This window comes from Oenanthe melanoleuca, chromosome 15 (genome assembly GCF_029582105.1).
Source record: "Oenanthe melanoleuca isolate GR-GAL-2019-014 chromosome 15, OMel1.0, whole genome shotgun sequence".
Lineage (NCBI taxonomy): Eukaryota > Metazoa > Chordata > Aves > Passeriformes > Muscicapidae > Oenanthe > Oenanthe melanoleuca.
The window spans coordinates 11918457-11937429 of NC_079349.1; the positions used below are offsets into that span (position 1 = coordinate 11918457).

General features: G+C 54.4%; 1 protein-coding gene across 1 annotated transcript in view; it reads right to left on the reverse strand.

Annotated features, from left to right (window-relative positions):
• Positions 1 to 1148: 1148 nt before the first annotated feature.
• The window catches only part of NOS1 (nitric oxide synthase 1), a 75090-nt gene continuing 57265 nt past the window's right edge, over positions 1149 to 18973 (reverse strand). Inside the window, exons 17-29 of the mRNA XM_056504270.1 lie at positions 17365 to 17481; positions 17067 to 17241; positions 16421 to 16559; positions 15716 to 15794; positions 14813 to 15006; positions 14226 to 14395; positions 13874 to 14084; positions 12810 to 12897; positions 12450 to 12571; positions 10773 to 10921; positions 9476 to 9670; positions 8477 to 8595; positions 1149 to 7001 (exon numbers count right to left, since the gene is read on the reverse strand). Of these exons, the coding sequence (XP_056360245.1) occupies positions 6986 to 7001; positions 8477 to 8595; positions 9476 to 9670; positions 10773 to 10921; positions 12450 to 12571; positions 12810 to 12897; positions 13874 to 14084; positions 14226 to 14395; positions 14813 to 15006; positions 15716 to 15794; positions 16421 to 16559; positions 17067 to 17241; positions 17365 to 17481 (1774 nt within the window). The 3' untranslated portion in view covers positions 1149 to 6985. The remainder of the gene's footprint in view (positions 7002 to 8476; positions 8596 to 9475; positions 9671 to 10772; positions 10922 to 12449; positions 12572 to 12809; positions 12898 to 13873; positions 14085 to 14225; positions 14396 to 14812; positions 15007 to 15715; positions 15795 to 16420; positions 16560 to 17066; positions 17242 to 17364; positions 17482 to 18973) is intronic.

Below are 18973 nucleotides of genomic sequence, written 5' to 3' on the forward strand. Positions count from 1 at the left end.
CAGGAAATAGGGGACAAAAAGGGGCTTTATGGATGGGTGTCGATATAGGAAATGGGGGGCAAAAAGGGGCTTTATGGAGGGGTATCCATGGAGGGAATGGGGGGCAAAAAGGAGCTTTATGGAGGGGTATCCATGTAGGAAATGGGGGGCAAAAAGGGGCTTTATGGAGGGGTATCCATGTAGGAAATGGGGGGCAAAAAGGAGCCTCATTGATGGGTATCAATAGTGAAAAAGGGGAGCCAAAAAGGGGGCTCATCAATGTGGATCAATATAGGAAACAGGGGCCAAAAGGAGCCTCATCAATGGGTATCAGTATAGGAAACAGGGGACAAAAAGGGGCCTTATGGATGGGTATCAATATAGGGAAATAGTGGTCAAAAAGGGGCCTCATTGATGGGTATCAATATAGGAAATGGGGGGCAAAAAGGGACCTCATCAATGTGATCAGTATTGGAAATGGTGTGCCAAAAAGGGACCTCATCAATGTGTATCAATAGTGAAAAGGGGGTGACCAAAGGGACCTTACCTAATCAATACCCAATGTGTGTCAATATCTAAGAGGCAGTGCCCAAAGGGGACTTATCAAAATGTATCAGTATCAAAAAGGGGATGCCAAAAGGATCAGTGGGTATCAGTCTCTAATATGGGATGCCCAGAGGGGACCTGTCAATGATATCAATATCAAAAAGGGCTGCACAGAGGAGACCTATCAATGTGTATCAATATCTAAAGGGGATTTATTGATAGGCATAAATATCAAAAAGGAGGTGCTCAATGGGGACCTATCAAAATATCTAAAGGGGATTTATTGATAGGTATAAATATCAGAAAGGAGGTGCTCAATGGGGACCTATCAATGTGTATCAATATCTAAAGGGGATTTATTGATAGGTATAAATATCAGAAAGGAGGTGCTCAATGGGGACCTATCAATGTGTATCAATATCTAAAGGGGATTTATTGATAGGTATAAATATCAGAAAGTGTGTGCTGTGACACTTGCCCCGAGGCCAGGGGATAAATGAGGGATCCATGCAATGCTGTGACTCAGTGGCTGTGTCTGGCAGGTGAATTGTCACTGCTATTTATGGCACCCTGGCATTACAGGTGGCAGAGCACAGCGAGGCCAAGGCAGCAGCAGAGACCTCGAGCAGCCTTTGGTGTTAAAAAAACCCAGAGAAGGAGAGAAGAACTGCCAGCTTTTAGTTCACTTTTTTATTTTGACTGTAATGCAAACAGGCATAAGTATTCCATAAAATCAGAAGATTGGGACTATACAGAGAGAGGTGCATGCTTCAGAACAACGTGGATATGTTGCAAACAGAGCCAGAGTCAGTCTGAGAGAGGGGCTGGAGCACGGGGAGCGAGTGGCAGAGATTTTAGCAGCATTGAGAGCTCAGAGGTAGGGGAGAGCCACGCTGCTGGCTGCTGAAAGCACGGCAGGGTCACACACAGCTGGGGCTCAGCCCAGCCTGCACCCCAGGATCACAAAGAAACAGCCACACAAGCAGCTCCCCTGCCCCACACAGCTGTGGGATGGGTGCAGAGTCAGTGCCAGGCTCGGGGCTTGGCATCGTCCCCTCCTGCGGATGAAGGCACGGTGACACCAGGGTGAGAGGGGACAGACAGCAGCCAGGGCTTGGAGCCCCACCAGCCCAGCAGGATTCACCCACAGCTGAAGGGAAAAATCCAGGAGTTCCCTGCCCCAGAGCTGCCACTTGCCCATCCTCGTGTGGCACTGCTGCTCTTCAGGAAAAGGCCACCAGAAAATTAAAGATTCAACCCCACCTCTGAGTCTGAGACTAAAGGTGCCTGGGGGGAGCCCAGGGGATAAATCCCTGCTCCTATTACAGAAATTAATTGGCACTGAATATCGAATTCCCTGGGCAGCTGGCAGAAGTGGTGTTCTTCACCCTGTGCAATCTGAAAAGTGGCTGAAAGTCGTCCTGCTCCACTCACCCCGTGCCTGGGGAGCTGTGTGTGCACTCTGGGAAAGCTGCAGACTGCTCACAAAGCACACAGAGCCTGGCGTTCTTAAAGGCATTTGGAGGCAGCAGAGCATGGGAATTCAACCTTGGGAATGGTGGGGATTTGCCTGTACTGTGGGGTTTCAGCAAAGCAGGGATTTTGTCACTGGCAGGGAGATTCTCCAACCCCATCTCCTGTTCCTGGGCATCCTGTGGGATACTGGGGAGTGGCTTTTGTTAAGACAGGATTCCACACCACGATCACAAGGAGAGGAGAACAAGAAAGCAGGCTCAGAAGCAAGGAGCATCAATGTCTCAGTTAATTAAGGCTGTTTTGTTGCCCTTGATAAGTTTTTAAAAATGTCCCCTAGCAGTTATTGTAGGAACAAAAGGTTTGATTTAATCCAAATTTGATACACTGGCTGTTTGCTCTCTGTTTGCTTTCCCCACCCCAAAACCAACACATGAAAACAAAGCAACAAAAAGAAGCCCTGAATTATTTCCTCTCTTACATCAACTTTTCCAGCATTTAGCCTTTCAGTATTCCAGGTATTAAGGATGTCCCTGGAAGGAAAATACTTTGCCTGGTGGTTTTTCCCTCTCAGATTTCTGCACCAGCCCTGCATCCCAGTGCAGTTCCTGCTTTTCCACAGCTCCAGAACAGCTCTGAAAGCTTTGCACACAAGAGTCCTGCTAATTCCTCACCACAGGAATGAGGAATAGCTCCAAAACTTAAACCAGGAATTCTCAGGGTTTGATTTGCTCCCTTTGAGGTTCTTCCTCCCTCCTCCCTCCCCAAAATCTGGCCAGGTGGGATGTGGGTGAGTAAGGCAGGAGGTGCTGCTCAGCTCTGAGCTCACAGCCTGCTGGGGTTTTATTCCTGTGGTTCCAGGGCTCCAATTTCCACCACAGCCAAACATCTGTAGGGCTGGAGGCCAGGAATTGCCAGTCTGCTTCATTTTCCCAGCAGGGAGAAAAAAAAAAACAAAACAAAAAAAAGGTGGATCTGCATGGCAATGCTTGGACATCCTATGAGTTTCCCTGTGCTAAACCAAGCTGGTTTTGAGCTCTCCTAAATTCTGTTTCACCTCTGGAGCCAAGTGCTTCAAAGCAGCAGCTTTCTCCCTCTCCCCTGACTCCCTGCTGAGCACATGTGGAAGAAGCTGGAATTTTCCTGGGAAAGGGGAGATTTCCCAGGGACTGCTGGAGCCATGCACTGCAGGCACGTGCACACACAAAAAACATTCTGAATTTGCTGCTGTGCAAGCGCAGACTGACACACACACAAAAAAAATATTCTGAATTTGCTGCTGCTGTGCAAGCTGCCCAACTCCCCAGTGCCACTGAAGCCAGCAGGTGTGGAAGGAATTTTGGATCTGGGAGGACTTGGATTCCAGGCTAGTTTAATCCAAGTTGCAGGTTTTCAAGAGCCCTGGCTGAATTTTGCAGGAGGAATTGTGAGAACAAACACGGAGTCACAGCAAAGTTGAATGGTCCTGAAAATGTGTCTCCATCTGTTCTGTGAAGGGACTGTGCTCCCCTCTGGAGCTATCAACACAACTGCAGAGTTACCAGAGCAATTCTGAGGCTGAGAACTAGTCCCTGATGCAAGCAGGAACAGAATTCAGTTTTGAGCATAAAATTATCCTTCCAAAAAATGGTGGGAACCCTCAGAGGGCAATGGAATGGCTCCAGTGGCCACAAGTCAGGAGGCAGCAGCTTGGGCTTGGTGCAAGTCCAGGAGGCTTCAAGCACAAACACAAATACAAACACTGCCCACACAGTTTAATCAGAACAGGGTCACACTGTGACCTCTCCCCATTTCCAGCCCCACTTCCATCCCCATTTCCATCCCCATTTCCATCCCCTGGGAACCCCACCTTGGGGAGATTGCTGCCAGTGATCCCAGGAGGAATTTCCCCACCCTGGAGGACCACTGAGAGACCACTCCTGGTGGATATCTCATTGTTCTGCCCTTGTCTCATTGCTCTGCCATTGTCTCTCATATACAGAAGAACAACAAACTCCCAGGCACTCCTTCCCAGGAGATGAAACCTCAGAAGTCACACTGGATACCCGTGCACTGCTTTTTCCCTGCTGCTGGAAAACACAGAACCTTTTCCCCCTTGGGTTTTCAAATCCACAGAATGACTCTCTGCAGATGCCTGAAAGCCCTAGGATGTAAAATCTTGGCCAAAAAAACCCCACTTTGTAATGTCTTGAAAATCAGACCTCAGTGTGTGAGCCCTGGAGCAGGGGCTGGGCTGGAAGAGCTGCATTTCAGCAATAAAGCACATCCACAAGTTTCCTCCCCCTGTTGCTATGGGAGAAGATGGAGCTGGAGGGCAGTGCAAAGCCCCTGCAGGTGGAGGGGATGAAGGGGAGCAGTCCAGACGTCTGAGACTGACTCAGCAGCAGAGAGTGAATCAAAATTCCCAGCGGGGCAGTTCCACTCAGGCTGCAGGAGCACAGGCAGCTCGGAGCCCTGGGGCTCTTGAACTTCATGGACCTTCACAGCAGGAGGGGATTTCTGCTCCAGGTCCAGGCAAGGAGCCTTGAACAGCATTTCCCTTCCCAAGGAAGGCTCAGCAGGGATGAGACCCCTGTGCACCCCCAGAGGCAGAGCTGTGCTCCCCTGGTAAAGCTGGTGAGCTTTGGGGTGCACAGAAAGCAAGAGGAGGCAGCTCAGGCACGGGCCCCAGGTGGGGATGGCACAGCAGAGCAGGCAGGAGGCAGGACAGGAGGGCCAAGCTTGCCAGCACCACGCTGTGAGCTGGGAAAAGCACAGAGATGTTTCTTTGGATTGCTCCTTCTCCTAAAGCAGACCAGAGCACAAACCCGGAGCCAGAATTCCCCAGAAGAAGAGGATGAGTCTGATTTTCTGATTGTAGCTTTGTTTCTGCAGGCACAGGATGGGGGGCAAGGCCAAGCTTGCTGTGTGCTGGGACAGGACCTTTCCCAAACTCACATCCCAGTCCCCCAGCTCCCCCCTCCCACTGCCCACCCAGCAGGGGTGGCTCCCCTTGCCCTGCAGGTGGCCAGTGTCACACACCTGGCAGTGTCACACCCAGCAGTGTGTCCCAGCCCTGCCAGCTCAGCTCTGGCCACACCGTGGCAGCATTTATTCGTTTTAGCCCGTGTTGGATGCTCAGCTGGCACCAGCAGACCTGCATCTCAAACCCTCCCGGTGCCTGGAGCCCTTCTGCTCCTGGAGATGCTCCAGGGATTCAGGGAGTCCATGCAGAAGGTGTCACAGCCCGTGGAGAGGTGGCAGGAGATCCTGGCTGAGGGTGGGGATGACAGCACAGCCTGGGTAGGGGAACACTGGGGCTTGGGAGAGCAGCAAACCTCCTGCAGCTCCTCAGGGCAGGTGGTGTCAGCCCTGTGGGAGCTCCTGGACAATCCCTGTGCTGTCACCAGTGCTGGTGCTGGGCTCCATCCAGGACCTGTGCCCAGAGCAGGGCAGGAGGGCAGGGTCAGCAGCTGCCACCTCAGGATGCCAGCCCTGCATCCCAAGAGCTGCAGCCAGTCCTGCTGCCCTTGTGATGGAGTTCAGCCCTGGGACTGGCTCAGCTGGGCACAGCCTGGTGCTGACAACACAAGGTTCAATCCCTGCATGAACCACTCACCCAGGAGCTGGGCTGGGTCCTTGTGGGCCCTTCCAATGCAGAATATTCTGTGATTCTTCAGGGTGCAGCAGCAGGAAGGACACCCAAGGTCACGTTTCTCTCCCTTCAGACAGCTTTCCTCTGTTTTCCCTGTTCTGTTCTCTCCAATCTCTCCGTGCTTGTGTGAACAAATCACTTTTGGGTTCTTGCTGCAGGGCTGAGGTGTGAGAGTGTCAGAGCCCAGCACCTTTGCAGCTGATCTCACCTCCCTTGTCCCAGAGATGTCCTGGCTGAGGCACAGAGCATCCTGCCTCCCCCAAATGCCACACGTGTCTCTCCTGGCAGGCAGGTGGCTCCATGGGGGCACTTTCTGCTCCCTAAAATGTGGAGAGAGCTGTCCCATGTGCTAAATGGCTCTGGGATTTCATGATTCCTCATCCTTGCCAAAGACCTGGAGCCTCCATCCTCCTCCAAGTTTGTTCCCAAGAGGTGCCTCTGGCAGCTGGAGCTGCTTCTGTCCCATCCTTCTTGGTTTCCAGGCTCATCTGGGAGAGGGATCAGAGCATGCAGAGCTCTGGGTGCAGCCAGGTCCCACAATATTCCCTGTAAAACCCTCTGGAGAAGTCACTGCCAGGAGCTTTTCCTTGGCCTGTGTGTTCAGAGCTTGTGGGAGAACTTCCATGCCAGCAAAATTTGGGGTTGAGCAAAAGGAGAGGCTCACAGGGAAGACAAAGTGCAGGGGCCATTTAGGAGAAATTGTGACACATAAATCAGATCAAAAACCACACAGCTGTACCCAGGCTGCTTGGGGATGGAAAAAATTAATGGGAATTGCACATTATCTGCCCCCAGCCTCAGGTACATGCCCAGGTTTGTCCAAACCCAAAGGAAAGCCATGAAAACACAAGGATTCAGCCAAGCTGGGGGAAGAGGAAGCCTGGCAGGAACAGCCCCCAGCTCTGGACAAGCAACAAGACCTCACCATTGCCCAGCCCCTCTGCTCACCCCCAGAAAAAAACCCCAAAATGATCACAAAGGTGGTGGTGGTGATTTCATGCAGCTGCAAAATGCCCTCTTGGGAAGGAGGGGAAATGTGGAATTCTGAAAAGAGCCACTGCAGGTTATAAAGCCATCAAACTCCAGTGGGGAAATCCAGGGAAGGGGAAGGAGGTGAAAAGAAATGGCCACAAGAAATGGACAAGAGCAAGAGAAGGAAGGAGGGAAGGAAATAAAAGTCATCATCATCATCATCAGGACACAAGGACAGGACGAGAGACAGAGCTTTCCATGGGCAGATCCCCGTGGAAAAGGAGCCACTGTGTCCATGAAATACAAAACCCAGTGCCCTCCAGCTGGAGGGGACAGCAGGTGCTGGGACTGGTTTGGCATCCCCTGGGCTGAAGGGTCCAGTTAGGAGCAGAAAACCCTGCAAGGCAAAGGGGAGAAAGGGCAGCCTTAGAGGGAGCACCGGGATCATCCCAGCCTGGAATTCCCCTGCTGGAGTTTGCAGAGCAGCTGAGCTGGGCAGGAAGGTGACCTGTATCCCACCTGTGCTGGGTGATGTGACAGAAATGTGGATTCTGTCCCCATCTGTTAAACCAGCTGGGGCAGTGCCCCTGATCTCCTGGCACACATTATCTGCTCATGGCCCATCTTTAAACCAGCTGGGCAATCATCTTTATCTTCCCACAGCCCATCCTCCCTCCAGGAGATATCTCCTGTTCATGGCCACTGAGTCCCAGGGCATGACTGATAAAATTCCATCATCCCACTGGGAGATGCTCCAGCCAGGGGAGCAGCCAAGCCTTTCCTACCCAGATAAAAACTGAGATTTGGGACACCAAGGGACCTTCTTTCCACTGGATTCCAGAGGAAAACCAGACCTTTCCACATCATCCCTGGAGCTTCAGAGGAAACTGCACCTTCTCCAGGAGCACTGCTCCAGCTGAACCACACCTGCCCCTGCAGGAGGATGCAGCCACCATTGAATGGGACTGTGCCAACACCCTGACTGACTGACGGGTGTCAGCTTGGATTCTGACTCTGGCAGGGCTGGGATTGTTCTGTGTAATACTGCATTGCTATTTTAATTTTCCTAGTAAAGAACTGTTATTCCTATTCCCATATCATTGCCTGAAAGCCCCTTAATTTCAAAATTATAATAATTTGGAGGGAGGGGATTTACATTCTCCATTTCAAAGAGAAGCTCCTGCCTTTATTAGCAGATACCTGTCCTTCAAACCAGGACACTACCCACAGGTACTGACAGAGTCCAGACCCCAGTGTGTGATTCCTTGGAGAAAAATTCCTACCAAGCCTCAAGGATGTGGGGAAACCCACTCCAGGCACTACACAGGGAAGGGATTTCACCCCAAGCTACCAAGGGCCAACACAAGGAGCAAGATCCATGCAGCTGCCCAGCCTTGATCCTAAATAATCCTTCTCCTCAGCCAGGGAAAATCCCACCATGACCAAGCTGAGCAAATGGCAGGGCTTGGCAGAGCAGAAACAAACATGGCAAATGTCAAGATTTTTTTTTTTTTTAACTTCTGGTTGTTTTTGCAACAGCAGGGAGAAAAATCTCTGGATCTTTCCTGAAGAGGCATGGAGAGCTGAACACTTGGAGGCAGCCAGGCTCCCCTGCAGCTGAGGAGAGCCTCCCCTTCCTGTGGGTTTTTCCAGCCTGGAAGCAGGCAGGACCTTTTTCCTTTGGATGGGATTGTCAGCTCTGACTGCATCAGTGCAATAAATTTGGAATCTGGGGGGATTTATCCTAGAGAGGTGACAGCCATTCCAGAAAAACAGCCAGAGCAAAAATCCAGTGCCTTCCTCAGCCTCTGCTCCGAGGTGAGCACAAAACTGGAAGCTTCCTTCCCACTCCCCAGCCCAGTGTGGACTCACTCGTCCGTGTCCCTCTTGCTCTCCTCGATGAAGGCGATGGACTCGGAGCGGAGGCGGTTCGTCACCTCGTACGTGCGCAGGGTGACCCCGAAGATGTCCTCGTGGTAGCGGCTGTCATCCTGCAGGGAGGGAGGGACTGAGCCTTGGGAAGGGCACACAGGGCCTTCCCAAGCTGGGCAAAGGGGAGCTGCAGCCCCTCAGCTGCTGAGGACAGCCAGAGCCACTCTGGCTTTGAAACCTTTCACTTATTAAAGCATTACTAAAACTTACTGACTTCTGCTTAAATGTCTGCTTTATGTGCGAGTGGCTTAATACACTTCAACCCATCCAAAGGCTTTGATTCAACCCCTGCACTCTGATTTCTGTCTGGAGAATTCAGAGAGACCCCTGACTCGGTGACTCCCACAGGAATCATGCTGAGTTATCTCCTTGTTCCAGCACCCACCCATGCTCCTGTGTCCCAGACTGAGCTCGTTTCAGCTCCTCTGCCTCACCTGTTTTTGGCACAGACAGGGAGACTGTGGAGATCTGAACCCACAGAACGCCCTGATAAATTCATTTTCTGTTGGAGGGACTTTGCAGGGCCAGCCAGCCCTGCCAGGGGTGCCCAAAGCGCTGTCCCCAGGGCTCAGCACGCTCCTCGCAGCAGCCAGGTGACTCCCTGCACACAGGACCCTTGGGAGTGTCACCCTCTGCCCGTCCCTGGGTGCAGTGAGGGGGGGCAGGCAGCAGGTGCAGTGCCCCTGGCTGGAGGTGACAGTGGTGGCACACAGAGGTGGTGGCACACACACACAGGTGACACTGATGGCACACACAGGTGACACACACACAGGTGGCAGAGCACTCACCCTCAGCTTGCTGAGGAAGGCCCCAGCCTGCTCTGCTGACAGCTGGCAGAGGTGGCAGTGTGACACAGACACAGACACAGATGACGTTGGTGGCACACAGGTGACACTGATGGCACACACAGGTGACACACACAGGTGTCAGGGCACTCACCCTCAGCTTGCTGAGGAAGGCCCCAGCCTGCTCTGCTGACAGCTGGCCCTGCTGCCTCAGGATGTGCTGCACGGCCTTGAGCACGTCCCCGGCCATGGTGACGTCCCCGCACACGTAGATGTGACCCCCCTGCTCCTGCAGCGCTGTGAACACCGTCTGGGCCAGCTGCTCCTGCAGCACGTCCTGCACGTATTTCTGGGGGCAGGAGCAGCAGGGAGCTGGGCTTGGCTCTGCTGTCCCAGCCCTGTCCTGCCCTGGGGTGGCTCTGAGCTGTGACCCTCTCTGGGGGACACAGCTGTGCCCTGCAGCACCCACAGTGACAAAAAGGAGATGGGGACAGAGCAAAGCGTGGCCCTGCTCCTGCATGGGCACACCTGCCCCTCTTCCATTGCCAGGGTGCTCAGGTCCCAGTGGGAATCTGGAGCAGGAATTTGCTCTGGCTCTGGGCCACCCCACTTTTTTCCTTCTTTTCTCCTTTTTCCTTTCCCCTTCCCTTCCCTTCCCTTCCCTTCCCTTCCCTTCCCTTCCCTTCCCTTCCCTTCCCTTCCCTTCCCTTCCCTTCCCTTCCCTTCCCTTCCCTTCCCTTCCCTTCCCTTCCCTTCCCTTCCCTTCCCTTCCCTTCCCTGAAACTTCCCTGAAACTTCCCTGAAACTTCCCTGAAACTTCCCTGAAACTTCCCTGAAACTTCCCTGAAACTTCCCTGAAACTTCCCTGAAACTTCCCTTCCCTGAAACTTCCCTTCCCTGAAACTTCCCTGAAACTTCCCTGAAACTTCCCTGAAACTTCCCTTCCCTGAAACTTCCCTTCCCTGAAACTTCCCTTCCCTGAAACTTCCCTGAAACTTCCCTGAAACTTCCCTTCCCTGAAACTTCCCTTCCCTGAAACTTCCCTGAAACTTCCCTGAAACTTCCCTTCCCTGAAACTTCCCTGAAACTTCCCTGAAACTTCCCTTCCCTGAAACTTCCCTGAAACTTCCCTTCCTCTGTCCCTTCCCCCTTTCCTATTTCCTTAAGTTTCCATTCACCTTCCCCTTTCCTTTTTTCCTTTCCCCTCTCCTTTTTCCTTTCCCCTTTCCTTTCCTTTTTCCTTTACCCTTTCCTTTCCCTTTTTCCCTTTCCTTCTCCCTTCCACCTTTCCCTTCCCTTTCCTTTCACCTTTCCCTTCCCTTTCCTTTTTCCCTTTCCCTTTTCCCAGGCTGGCCCTGGGCTGGGGACACACGCTGGGCATTGCTGGCAGCAGCGTGCCCAGCCCTGCTGGCTCTCCTGAGGCCGGCTGGCACTGCCAGGGCCGTGCCCACCTTTGGTTTGTCTGGCTCCCGGGAATAGGCCGTGTAGAGCTCTCTGAAGACACCCTGGCTCTTGGCAAACAGCGTCTCCTCCTTGTAGATGTGGTCGATCCTGGACTGCCGGCAGCCGAACACCAGCACCATGGGGCACGGCTTCAGCCCTGGGCAGCAGGGGACACCATGGGCCACCAAGGGCCACGGGCCACCTCCCCCGGGCTGCAGCCCAGCTGTGGGGACACCCCTGGCAGGAGGGACCCAGCCCTGCCCCCCAAAACGGGATCCCAAAAGCTGGGGGAGGTGAGGAAGAGGATGCCCCATCCAAAATCTGTGGGAGGTGAGGAAGAGGATGCCCCACCCAAAATTTGTGGGAGGTGAGGAAGAGGAAGAGGAAGAAGAAGAGGAAGAGGAAGGCCCCACGTAAAACCTGTGTGAGCTGAGGAGGAGGAGGAGGGTCCCACCCAAAATCTGTGTTGAGGTGAGGGCCCCACACAAAATCTGTTTCTGGGGAGGATGAGGAAGGCCCCACCCAAAATCTGTGTGAGGAAGAGGAAGAGAAAGAGGATGGCCCCCCAAAAAAAATCTGTGTGAGGTGAGGAACAGGACAGCTCCACCCAAAATCTGTGGGAGGTGAGGAAGAGGAAGAGGAGGAGGAGGAGGAAGAGGAAGCGGAAGAGGAAGAGGAAGAGGAAGAGGAAGAGGAAGAGGAAGGACCCCCGCAAAACCTGTGTGAGCTGAGGAGGAGGGTCCCACCCAAAATCTCTGTGAGGTGAGGAAGAGGAAGAAGAAGAGGAAGAGGAGGCCCCCCCCCCAAAAAAAAAACCTGTCTAAGGTGAGGAAAGGTAGGGCCCCACCCAAAATCTGTGTCAGGTGAGGAAGAGGGAGAGGAAGAGGAGGGCCCCACCCAAAAAAATCTGTGTGAGGTGAGCAACAGGACAACTCCACCCAAAATCAGTGTGAGCTGAGGAAGAGAAAGCCTCCCCAAAAAATCTGTGTGTGGGGAGGAAGGGGAGGGTCCCACCCAAAATCTGTGTGAGGTGAGGAAGAGGAAAAGGAAGAGGAAGAGGAAGAGGAAGGCCCCACGCAAAACCTGTGTGAGCTGAGGAGGAGGAGGGCCTCACCCAAAGTCTGTGTGAGGTGAGGAAGAGGAAGAGGAGGAAGAGAGAGGAAGAGGAGGAGGAAGAAGAGGAGGAAGAGGAAGAGGAAGAGGAGGAAGAGGAAGAGGAAGAGGAAGAGGAGGAAGAGAAAGAGGAGGAAGAGGAGGAGGAAGAAGAGGAGGAAGAGGAAGAGAGAGGAAGAGGGAGAGGGAGAGAAGGAGGAGGAAGAAAGGAAGAGGAGGAAGAGGAAGAGGAAGAGGAAGAGGAAGAGGGAGAGGAAGAGAAAGAGGAGGAGGAAGAGGAAGAAGAGGAGGAAGAGGAAGAGGAGGAGGAGGAGGAGGAGGAAGAAGAGGAGGAAGAGGAAGAGGAAGAGAAAGAGGAGGAAGAGGAAGAGAAAGAGAAAGAGGAAGAGGAAGAGGAAGAGGAAGAGGAAGAGGAAGAGGAAGAGGAAGAGGAAGAGGAAGAGGAAGAGGAAGAGGAAGAGGAAGAGGAAGAGGAAGAGGAAGAGGAAGGGGAAGAGGAAGAGGAAGAAGAGGAAGAAGAGGAAGAAGAGGAGGAGCAGGAGGAGGAGGAGCAGGAGGAAGGGCAGCCCCACCTTTGTGGCGGATGTCGAAGAGGCGCTGCTGCCAGAAGCTGCGGAAGGGCGCGATGCCGGTGCCGGGCCCGATGAGGATGCAGGGCAGCTGTGGGTCCTGTGGCAGGTGGAACCCGGGGGCTCTGCACACACACACACAGACACACAGACACACAGACACACAGACAGACACGCTGAGAACAGGCAGCAGCTCCTGCTCCCTGCACAGCGAGCCAAAACCCCGCACGTGACCTTTTTGTGCAGAATTCCTCTCCGAGGGGAAGCGCTCGCTCGCAAAGCCAGCCCAGCAGTGGAGGGCAGAGTTCACCCTGTGGGGGTGTCCCCCCTCCTCCCCAGCCCTGGCCTCGGGGGGTCACTCACCCTCGCACAAAGCAGGGCACCACTTCATCCGGCTGGATGCGGCTGAGCCACGAGGAGCACACGCCGTGGTGGATCGGTCCCTCTCCGTCTGGGGAGGGAGGCAGGGAGTCTGTACATGGCACATCACCCTACAGCTCTGCCTCCTCTCCTAAAAGCCTTCTGCATCCTGCACCAACACTCCCTGAAGCATTTCATACCCAGCATCCATTCTCCCTCAACTTGGCAGAGTTTGGCACTTGGATCCCTCTGGATCCCACCCCCGTGGCCCAGACCTGGCACAGCTGGAGCTCCACAATTAGGGAGCACCCAGCTCTCCTTTGCATGATGCTGCCAGACACAAACCCTCCCTGTGTCCTGCAGGGCTGTGCCCATCCACACCAGGACCATGCTTGGCACAGGTTTGGCTACTGGGAATGTGGATTTGGGGGTGGGCAAACAGAATCCTACACAGAGCTTGGATTATGTATTATGTACATAATATACCTATTATAACTATGTATTACATACATTATATCTAATTATATACATAAATATAACTGCCCAGAAGTGCCATCTCTGTGTCACTGCCACCCTCTATGGGACAGCAGTGCTGTGGTTTGGGGGAATCTACTCTTGCAGCAGGCAGTGATCCCTTGGGGTTTAGCTTTTCTATTTTTCAGACTCTCTGCTGCTTAGTGTGTAACTCTTAAACTTCATGTTAGGTGTTAGTAAGTTCACAGGGGAGTGATAAAACAATTCCTTCCCAGCTGGAGAATCAAGGACAACTGGTACCCAAAAAGCAGAAACAAGGGAAAAGGGGCAAACCAGGGGGGATGAGACTCCATAGGATAATTAACCCCAATGTGTAGACGAACCAAAACTTATAAAAGTGTAAAACCCATGACTGTGATCCATCCTGGAATTGATTTGGGTGTAGCCCAGCCAGGCTCTCGCACTTCCCAAGGTGCCTCCTTTCAACAAACACCAATTTTATCCCTTTTTCTCTGGCTAGCCTGCTCCAGCTCAGCCCTCCCAGGCACAGCAGAGAGGCTTTGCAGAGCTGTGCTGGGTCCCCCAGGCAGTACCTCGGGTGCGGTAGGACACCACGGCCACGGTCAGGTGCACCTCTCCCGGGTACATCTCCGGGGACGAGCTGATGGAGTAGTAGCGAGGCTGCAGCAGGGGCAGCTGGGTGAGCAGCAGCGTGGAGGGCATCTGCACCGAGGGGAACTCCTCCAGCACCTCCACAATCGTGGGGTTCTTGGACCACTTCCACTCCTCGTACTCCTGCAAGCCCTGGGAAAAGGAGGGAGGAGAGAGATGCAGGATCCGCCTTTTCCAAGTGATATCCCAGCAGGGCTGGAGTGGGTGGCAATGCCCTGGCTGGGCTGTGATCGTCCCCAGGGCCTTGCAGAACCTGGGGCTTGGGCTCTGTACCTTGCTCAGGACCTGCAGACGTTTCTTCTCCTTGTCACTGGTGGCCAGCAGAGCGAACTGCTGCAGCAGCAGCGGGCTGGGAGGGGTGGTGATGTCCAGGTAGTACTTGAAGGCCTGGAAGATGGTGCAGGGTGGGACACGGTTCTCGTCTGTCCAGTTGCTGATGACACCTGCCAGGAGGCAACCCAGAACAAGCCTGGGATCAGCTCAGCAGCGGGGCCAAGGGGGGCAGATCCTGCTTTTCATCCCCCTCTGAGACACAGATTAGGGTTTTCCATCTCCAGCTACAGCGTGCATGGCAGCAGGGAATCAGATTTATCCCTGAAATACGGTGTTGGCATGGCCCCTCATGATCCCTTAATTCTTCTTCCCAGTCCTAGATGTCACCCTTTCTAAGGGAATATAACACCTTTAATTTTGCCATGGAATATCTTCCCCAGGGCCCTGCCCACCCACGTGCAGATAAGCCAAGGCTCTGGGCAGAGCAGGGATGAAGGAGCTGCTCCCCATCTAACTGAAAATAATTTTCCTGGGGCCACCCACTTCCCTGAGGAGCTCCAAGCACTGCACCTGTACTCCCTGGTTACCTAGAGCCGTGCTCCTCTCCTCCAGTAGCTCCACCTTCACCAGCTGGTTGGTTGGAGGGGCATCCTCCAGCCTGTCTATGAGGGCATTGACCAGGTCCTCGTGGTTCCCTGGGAACACCCCCAGGTGGTCCCCGGGCAGGTACTGCAGCCCCTGGTGCCCGTTGGTGTGCAGGCGCAGGAAAATGGTCAGGCGGCTGCCAGGGAAGGAGGAAAAGCAGGAAAAGTGTTTTTGGGGGGTGTAGCACATTGTAACTCCCTCTTAGCTATTCACTCTGAGGGAGCTAGGGTTTGCTACATTAGATAAATGAAGGAATTCAAGAGAGGTTCTTTGTCTTTACTGCATTTGGGATTTGGAAAGAAAACAATAGGATGTAGACACGGAGTTAGGGTAACAGGAGAGATCAGGGAGGAAAGAGGCCCCTAGGGCTTTCCTGCCAATGAGACAGGGACCTGGGAAGGGTAACACATCCCTTATACTGCTAAGTATTGGGTTACAACGTCGGGATCCTTCAGGGAGTCACTGAGCCCTGGCCACAGGAGCTGCTGGTGCCCTGGGCAGTGCTGGTGGCACAGCCAAGCTGTGGTGGCCGTGTCACCGAGGTCACAGCAGGGAGAAGGGACACTGCAGCACGCCCTGACTCACCCTCAGGACTTTTATCTAAAAGGGGAAAACCAATTTAACCTCTTGCTCAGCAATTTATCCCTCCTTTGCTGCCACTCCAGCTCCCCATCCCGTGGGCTGAGGGAGGGACCAGCAGGAATTTCACTGTGTGTGGAGGTCAGGGACACCCTCCACTCATGGTGTGCACAGAGGTGGGGTCCATGGACACCCAGGGCTGTTTGTGACACTGTTTTGGGTGCCCCAGGTGTGTGCTCAGCCCCCAGGACAGCAGCATCTCTCACCTGGACTTGGGGCTCTGCAGGTTCTGGCGTGTGAGGAGCCGGGCTGCATAGACACGTTTTTTGTGGATGCTGTAAAGTCCTGAGGAGGAAAAGAGCCAGGGAAAGAATTCAGCAGAGCACAGCCAAGGACTTCTGGCTTTTGTAGGGTCAATGTGGGTTCAACCCTCCAGAGCAGAGCCGACCACAGGGGTTTGACATCCCTCCTGCAAGCCCAAGGGATGGCAAACCCCAGGGGTGACCCCAGCACGTGTTTTTAGTGACTCCAAAAGTGCCCCCTGAGCCTCAGGGCTGTGCCCTCGCACTGCCCACAGGCTCCTGTGGCTGCCAGGGCCAGCTGGCTGGCAGGAGGCTTGGGGAAGGTTTTGGGAAGAGCAGAGCTGGTGCAGCAGATCCTGCGCTGCAGGAGCCGTGCTCAGGGCCAGGTGTCCGTGGGCTGCACCTGCACTGGGAAAATCAGCTTGGAAACATCCCAAGGTTCCAGCTCCTCCCTTCAAAAAAACAGGGTCAGGAGGAGGGAGAGCAGATCATGTCCAAACATCTCTGTTACAGAACAGACAGGGACTGGCCAGAGGGGCTGGGGCTGGGGGGAAAGGCAGGGCTGGAACTCTGGGAACTTAACAGAGACAAAAACGGGGTTTGGCCCCTTCACCCCTTGTCTTCTCCATCTGCCCCCAGGCAGAGCCCTCCAGGGGGGCCTGTCTGCACCTTGAGTGAGCTCTGGGGCCTCGGCCACGTAGGTGAGGCGGAACTTGCTCCTCTTCCAGCTGCGGTCGTTGCTGATCAGGGAGTTGTTTGCTTTCTCGATGTTGACGTCGTCCCCCACGCAGAACACGTCACACGCTGCCTGCAGCACACACCAGGCCCTCAGGCACTTCCCCGACCCCACTGACCCCCTGAGCCCACCCCACACGGAGAAGGAGCCCCCAAAAGTGCAGGGAGCACGGGCATGGCTCTTGGTGTTGTTGGGAACCAGGGAAAAGAGCAGCCTTGAAGCCTTGAGGTTCTCAGACTGCTCGAGGACAAGAAATTATAACAATGATTAAACACCTGCTGGACACATGATGGAGCCTTTTCTATTTTGTATTGCACAACTACCCTATATATAAATGTGTTTCTTTAAATACAGCTCTCTCTTTTGCTTCCCCATTACACGAAGATCTATGCTGCACTATCCTTTCCTACAGCCAAAATGCAGCACCGTGGTGCTCTTCTTCCCAGCTATCTGGGATGACACAGGAATTTGCTGACCTTCTGGTGATCAGCTCCACCCTCTTTATTGTGGGCAGGGTCGCTGCTGGAGCATCCCCGCCCCAGCTCCAACTTCCTCCTCCTCCCTGCAGCCCCAGCTTACCTTGAAGACCTTCTTGGCCCAGGTCCTGAAGGACTCCTCCTGGCCGCAGAGCTCGTCGCCCTCTCCCATGCGGAGGATCCTCTCCCCGCCCAGCTCCTCCAGCAGCGTGTCCACGGCGCGGGCGAAGGCGCAGAAGTGCGGGTACGCGCGGGAGCCCAGCCCGAACACCGAGAACCTGCGGGGGACGGCCGGGCTGCCAGGGCACTGCCGCAGCCTCCTCCTGCCCACCGCAGCCCGGCGGGGTCTGCACCTCGCCCAGGTGCGAGGGGAGAGCCGCTCCTGCTGTCCCGCCCTTTACCTGACGTTGGCCAGGGGCCCCGTGCTCTCAAAGTTGTCCCTGGGCTCGGGGCCATCGCTGGAGGATTTCCGCGCGTCCGAGTAGGAGGAGACGCTGTTGAACCGCACCTTGTAGCTCCTGTGGGCAGCACCCAGGGTTACGCTGAGGTCACCTCCCCTCACCCGGCTCGGAGGGGACACAACCCAAACCAGAGCTCAGCGCGCTGTGGGACCAGCAGAGGGATGCGCTCCCTCCGGGGTAAAGCCACAGCAACCCCTCTGCATCCCCCTTGTCACCTCCTTGTCACCGTCATGGTCCTTGTCACCTCCTTGTCGCTGTGCTGGCCACCACACTGTCCCCGATGATGCAGAGCTGCCAAGCCCTTTGGCTTTACCTGCCCTTACCTGGCAGCACACAATGTGTGTGTGTGTGTGTCTGAAGAGATGTTCTGAAGGTTTGTTCATTCATAGGAAGTGGGAAATAAAATTTAAAAAAAACCCAAAAAATGGAGTGAGAGAAGAAGGGATGAGGAGGGGGAAGGGGAGCAAGGGAGGGGAAAAAAAATCTGACAACAGCAGAAGTATTTCTGAATTGAACCATCTCCCAAAATTGCTCCACACAAGAGTTTCTAAATTTACAGCCAGAGCAGTGAGCAGTGGTGTGTGCATGAGTCACGGCACAGCTCCTGACAGAGAGCACAGCCCCGGGAGTGACAGCCGGGTCACAGCCCCCTCTGCTCCTCTCCTCCTCCTCCCTCCACCTTCTCCTGCTTCTCCACCTGCTCCTGCCATGGCCTCACCCTGGTCAGCCCAGCACAGCCCAGCCTCAGAGATGCTCAAAGCTCATCTCCCAGTGTGGGGGATTCTCTGCAATCCCAGACTCTGCTCAGGGCAGCAAAACCCTCTGGGTTAGATGGACACAAAGCCCAGATTCCCCAGGTGGGTGCTGGGCCCTGGGGAATGGGAAGGTCCTTGTGGTGTGGGATGGCTGCTGAAGGATGGGATAGGAATGGCTGAGGAAAGCTTTGGAAAACCCTTGGAAATCTCTTGTAAGGTATGAGGAGCCAAATATCAAGCCCAGCAGAGCCTCAGGGCTGTGGTCAGAGAGCTGTGGATCCTGTGCAGGGATTTAGGGAGGCCACCCTGCCCTGGGGGGCTCAGCATCCCCTGGGGGAGCTGGAGTCCCTGGGCTGCAAGGAACTGCTCTCTCCAGCTCTCTTCCCCTGAGTCTCCTCCAGGTCTCCTTTCCTCACTGCAGAAGGTTTTGAAGGTTTTTTGTGTGCTTGATGTTAGCAAGGTCCTGGATTTTGGGTGTGGCAGCCCCAAAAACACAGAGCAGCTGTGGCAGTGCCCAAGGCCAGGCTGGACACTGGGGCTGGAGCACCTGGGATGGTGGGAGGTGTCCCTGCCTGGCTCTCAGAAACTCCTGAAATTACCCTTGGAGGGTCTGGGGCAGCAAGCTCTGAGCTCAGGGGGTTTTAACCTCCTGCCATGGGCAGCACCTCAGAAGATCCTGTCCACCCCAGGGCACACCCTGCTGTCACTGTCCCCATTCAGGCAGAGGCCATTGAAGGGTTCTCAGCCCTGCAGGGGCTGCACAGCAAGGAGAGCAGCTCTGCCCAGCCCTGCCG